At 39.2% G+C, this 6,401-nt stretch overlaps 1 protein-coding gene across 2 annotated transcripts in view; it reads right to left on the bottom strand.

The window, feature by feature from the left end:
• Window positions 1-3,386: 3,386 nt before the first annotated feature.
• Window positions 3,387-6,401, bottom strand: part of LOC106867688 (endoplasmic reticulum-Golgi intermediate compartment protein 2) — a 52,227-nt gene continuing 49,212 nt past the window's right edge. For both annotated transcript variants that reach the window (XM_014912632.2, XM_014912633.2), the window contains exons 11-12: window positions 5,644-5,806; window positions 3,387-3,728 (exon numbers count right to left, since the gene is read on the bottom strand). In XM_014912632.2, the coding sequence (XP_014768118.1) occupies window positions 3,439-3,728; window positions 5,644-5,806 (453 nt within the window). In that variant the 3' untranslated portion in view covers window positions 3,387-3,438. The remainder of the gene's footprint in view (window positions 3,729-5,643; window positions 5,807-6,401) is intronic.

The following is a 6,401-nucleotide window of genomic DNA, read 5'->3' as shown; positions in this document are numbered from 1 at the left end:
GCCTTTTTTCACTAGAAAGTTAACTTCCGTTACATTTTCAAAGAATTAACGGATTAACTATTAACTTCTTGGTTAACAGATTAACGATTAACAAAGTTAACTTTTCGATTAACGGTGCCCACCTCTGGGGTCTGGGATATATATATTTTACATTTGGGTCTTTCACCTAGGATGTTCTGGTTAACCTTTACCAACAGCCCTTCAATACCTTCTAATCTATCACTCACCTCCTATTCACTGTATTACACCGCCCAAGTAACGAGGGTTGGTATGGTAAAGCCACACCTCGTTACACAGTACTACCCTACTTCTCTCTCCCATCACGATGCCTGAATAGCAAAGAATTGTGTTTCATTTATACCTGATACACCCTACCATCATCCTTCTATACTGCTTGCCATCCCTCTTTTTCTCTCCAAAGCCACTGGTGAATATTTATCACTGTCTCTTGCCCTCATCCATCTCTATGACTTTCTCCTTCTCCCCTTTGTCAGCAAGCATAAGCTGTCGTTGTCTCTCTCCCATTACATCTTGTCCATACTGTCTTTCTTCCAGTTTCATTAGTGATGTTGCCATGATAAAGATGTAATCAATGCTCTGTAAATGATTGGACAAGAAAACATTTAGGGAAGAGAGGATCCTTATATCTTACTGGAAGAAATGACAAATCATAGTGAAATCATAGTCATGGTCAATGCCGGTGTCACATAACTGGCACATAAAAAGCACCTTTCAAGCATTGGACCTCACAGAGGCAATGTGGCAGATGCCAGTGTTGCATAACTAGCGCCCATGCCAGTGGCACACAAAATGCACCTTTCGAGCGTTGAGCCTCACAGAGGCAATGATGAATGACCAAGACCTTTGGCAATATGCCATGCTTGAGAAGAAGACCCATCAGGCCAAGTGAAATCATAGTCATAGCAGATACTGGTGTCACACAACTGGCACCCATGCCAGTGGAACGTAATAGAACCCAATACATTCTCAGAGTGGTTAGCATTAAGAAGAGCATCCAGTCGTAGAAACCATGCCAAATCAGACTTGAGTCTGGTGCAGCCCTTCAGCTTACCAGCCCTGGTCAAACCATCCAACCCATGCCAGCATGGACAACATATGTTAAATGATGATGATGATGATGATAATTTCCCATTAATTTTGACAATAACTATAGATTAGTTGTTAGATTAACTGAACTGCAACTTGTTAAATTATTGAGTATGCACAAACACACATACCCTTAACAGAACCCTCGGGCAGATTCAATGTGACAGTGTGCAACATGGTTAGCTCTTTGAATCATAAATATAGTTCTCTTGACAAGCTTCCATAGTTTCTATCTCCCCAGTTTAGCTCCCAAAACTTGAATTGATTTGAAGGTATCGTAAAAGACACTTGCCCAAGATGACACACAGTGGGGTCAAACCCAGAACCTCATGATTATGAAGCAAACTTCTTAAGCATTCAGTTATGCCTTTATACATATACAGACACACACTCAAATGCACACACACACACACACATATATACAGGGTGTCCCAAAATTTGAGCAACCAAAGTTTCGGGCTTTAATAACTATCAATAAATGTGATAAGATATGAAAATTATACATCATTATAAAAGCTTAAGTGTGTCCTCTTTTTGTTTCAGGCTAAATAAATACAAATTTATAAATTAGATTACAGCTATAGACTGAAATACAATCATAACCCTCCACAAACGAGGTGAAAGTAATACAGCTATAGCAAAAAAGCTTAAAATTAACTGAACAGCAGTCTGTAAAATTGTCAAGAAATTTCAAGAGACCGGTTCCACCACTGATTGACCTGGATGTGACCAAAAAGTAAGTGTGCAAACCTCTCAGCTTATCATAAGTACTAGAGAAAATACATGGCAAAATCCTCATTGTTCCATCAGAAAACTGGCAGCCACAGAAAAAATAAACTGAACATCGATGAATTGAGTGCTGAAGGAGGATCTAAGGACCAACCCCTACAAGATGATCCACCGTCATGAGCTCTTGCAAGTTTAAAAGGCTATGAGACTGGGGAGAAGTCATCTTATCCTGTGTCAGATTGCTGAAGGCATGCTACCCAACCCAGTATTCACTGATGAAAAGAAATTTGACATCAAACAGACAGTACTCCACCAGAATGACTGACTTTGGAGAGTATCAGGCTCCACGAAGAGTAGACTCATAAATCGACGTCAAAATCCAGTCAGTTATGGTTTGGGCAGCTGTGATAGCCACTGAAAGGTCTCCCTTCATTTTTGTACCCCCAGGGGTTAAAATTAACACTCAACAATACATTAGTGACATTCTGGAAGTTGAACTATTTCCATGAGTGAATGAGCACTTTCAAGACGCACCTTGGAACCTCCAACAGGTCTCAGTACCATCCCACAGCTCCAAACAGACACAAAACTGTATTTAGAAAAAACATTCCGTTGTTCAAAGGCAAGGATGTATGGCCCTCAAGAAGCCCCGATCTCAACCCATCAAATTTTTCTGTTTGGTCCATTTTAGAAACGAGGGTCTCGAGCACTCCTCATGCTTTGCTTGATGCTCTGAAGGCAAAACTGTGCCAGGAATTGGCTTTGATTCTTCAAGAACAGCTGCATTCTATGTGTGAAGCATTTGCACCTAGACTTAAGGCTCTAATTCAAAACAGAAGTGGTCATATCGAATAAATGTGGTAGTGTTATAATTGTGTTTCCTTTACCATCGCATTGCAATACTCAGACCTGAAATATAACAATATTTTGCTTTGGCAAAATTGAAAAAAGTTGGTTGCCTTAATTTTGGAACACTCTGTATATACACACCACACGTGCATGCCCATAGACAAACATCCATATATACATCTAAGCACATGTACGCACACATACAAATATATAAACACACATACATATGCATATACACACATATGTACATAATACGCACATCTACCCATATATATATGTACATACATATTTGAACATAGAAGGAAGGACCCTCTTCAGTCATGAATGACCATGGGATTGCATCAAGAAAGTTCCCCTCCAAAGTACAAGTCTGGGCAAGGTTGCTTGTAGAAGGCCAGCAGTCACCCATGCATACCAGCTTCCCCTCTCCATGCCACCAATGTTATTCAAGGGAAAGGCAAAGGCCGATATAGCTTGGCATCTGTGACGTCGCAACTCATTTCTACAGCTGAATGAACTGGAGCAACGTGAAATAAAGTGTCTTGCTCAAGAACACAAAGCACAGCCCAGTCCAGGAATCAAACTTGCTACTTCATGATTGTGAACCTGATGCTCTAACCACTGAGCCATGCAAGTCTACACATGCTAACATGCACACACATTTACACATCCGTAGGTAACATAAGAGACTAGACACCAGGTTGAGATTTCCAGTATATTTTATAATCAACTTGCAACTCATTCATTCAGCAATTATGCTTCTGGATGATAATGTTCTGAATTAACTGGGAGCAAAGGAACGGTCATTTGAACCAGAGGCACTGGTATGTCAGCTTCAAGAGAAACAGGTGTTGGAAAATTACTGCCTGCTGTGGCAGCTATGTTCAAAGGTGAAGTTACTGTAGAGTGAAACTGGTTCAAAGAATGTAGAGATGTTTGTGTGGCTTGAAAAGGACTTTCATCACCTTGATTTTTAGAGTTCTTTTTCAAAAATCGACAACAGATTAGGTCTACAATGAAACCACACAAGCCATGAAACATTCCTGAAAGAGGAAATAAAAAAGAATTATGTCAGACATCTGTTAATAGAATACTTGATAAAATTTCATAAGTAATTTATAATCGCTGACTTTGTGTAAGTAAGTGCACTTTCTACTCAGTCACTCAATACACTAATTATCAAAACCAAGTTTTTATCAACAAACTCAGTACTGACTAAAAAATAAGGACCATATTTCTCAAGTTCTAAAGCAATATTTCGCAACCTATTTTCTCCCAGACCCCACTATAACTTTCCAGAAAAATGTATGCACTACCAGTGTTTGGAAAAAGACAACTTTATTTTTAATATTTTATCACCAATATCTAATACAAAAGTATCTACTGGCAACTCTTTTATTAAGTACTGAGTACAAAAAAAAATCACAATCATCATCATCATCATCATCATTTAACGTCCGTTGTCTATGCTTGCATGGGTTGGACAGTTTGACCAGGGCTAAGGCTGCACCAAACTCCAGTCTGATTTGGCATGGTTTCAACAGCTGGATGCCCTTCCTAATGCCAACCACTCCAAGAGTGTAATGGGGTGCCTTTATGTGCCCCTGGCTTGGGTGCCATTTGCATGATACCAGTATCTGCAATGACTGCAATTTCACTTGGCTTGATGGGTCTTCTTCTCAAGCACAGCATATTACCAAAGGTCTCAGTCATTCATCATTGCCTCCATGAGGCCCAACACTTGAGAGGTACTTTTCCTGTGCCACTGGCATCAGCCACTTTGCTTCCATGAGGCCCAATGCTTGAAAGGTGCATTTTACATGTTACCAGCATGGGTACCAGTTACATGACACCAGCATCAACCACGACTACTATTTCACTTGACTTGACAGGTCTTCAAGCACAGCATATCGCCAAAGGTCTGTCTCTAGTCATCACCTCTGTAAGGCCTAAAGTTTGAAGATCATGCTTCACCACCTCGTCCCATGTCTTCCTAGGTTTACCTCTACCACAAGTTCCCTCCACAGTTAGAGATTAGCACATCTTTACACAGCTGTCCTCATCCACATGCATCACATAACCATCCCAGTGTTGTTGTCTCTCTTGCACACCACATCTGATGCCTAAGAAAACAAGATATTTTCACAATTCAATGTCCCACTAAAAAAAAAATTGGGGATCCCACACCTGGTGGGGCATATGCACCACGTTGGGAATCATTGTTCTAAAGCTTACATGGGTGCACCCTTCAATGAAGACAGGCTGTCTAAAACTGGAAATGCTAATAACATATACATAGATGTTTGTTTTTATATCAAGTTGTATATAAAAAACTTAAAATTAAACTGAAGGATTACTGAATACTTTTTAGTAGAGTACATATTTATTAACTTATACAAGGAAAAGGCTGACAGTCTGATGAAGGCAAGCAAGCCAAAATTTTTGAAATTACTATCAACCTTTTTGTTGTAAAGGTAATTAAGTAAATAAATAAATAAATGGATGGATGGACAGATTAGATAGATTACACACAGACACACACATACATACATAATTACATACAGCCATGCACACAAATATATACATATTTATGATGGGCTTCTGTAGATTCCTTCTAGAAAATTTCATTCATGAAGTATTAATCAATCTAAAGTGATAGTAGAATACAATATATCCTGAGATTGACCAAAACTTTATGCATGAAATTTGGTCGACAGACTCTACATGGAAAGCTATGATACATCTACCCAGTATACTGTACAGTGAAATCAAACTTGAAACTACATGGTTGCAAAGCAAACTTCTGAACCACATAACCAAGCTCTGCAGAATCTAAACAGTAATAAATATATTAAGCCTACATAAACTTTCATCATTAACAAAGGAGTCAGCATGGTATTAATGTAGTATAGCAGTTACAACTGAAAATCATAAAATAAATTCCATGAAAAATTTTACCTGATACAGAAAACATTCCACCAATGATACCACAAAGCCGGACTAAGAATTGCCAATAAGGTCTATGTTCTTCTCGTACGCGGATTTTTAAAGAAGCAATGTCATATTTAATGAAGATTCCAGCGACTCCGTGGCTGCCTTTCTCATGATTAATGGTTCGGTTCTGAAAGTATGGCACCAAAGAAAAAGCATATCAAATACCTACTATCAAGTTAAGAAACATATCTTGAACTCTGTCATTTCTTGCAGAAAAACCACAGCGATGAACTGCTTGTAGTGATTTTTTTTATAATTTGTGTTCACATAAGCTCAATGCCTCCATCAAATCGACATTACCACATGCCATATGTCAGATGATGTAACAATTGCAGAGCAACATGAAATGAAGTGTTTTGGTCAAGAACACAATGAAAGCCTGGTCTGGGAATCAAAACCACAATTTCACAATCATAACAACACCCTAACCACTAAGACATGTGCTCACCCACCCATACCAGCATGGAAGGCAGACACTGTTGATGATGATGATGATATATATACATACACCTCTCACATACACAAAACCACACACACACACATACACAACACACATGCACACACCTCTCACATACACAAGACTCACTCACATACATAACACACACGCACGCACGAAAACATACACAATATACACATACACGCACGCACAAAAAATATACACACACGCGCAAACACACATAAACACACACACACACCCGTACCTAACACTCACAATCCCACAC

The sequence above is a fragment of the Octopus bimaculoides genome, chromosome 7 (assembly GCF_001194135.2).
Source record: "Octopus bimaculoides isolate UCB-OBI-ISO-001 chromosome 7, ASM119413v2, whole genome shotgun sequence".
Taxonomy (NCBI): Eukaryota; Metazoa; Mollusca; class Cephalopoda; order Octopoda; family Octopodidae; genus Octopus; species Octopus bimaculoides.
Note: the sequence above shows the minus strand (reverse complement) of the source record. Positions and strands in the feature narration are given on the sequence as shown.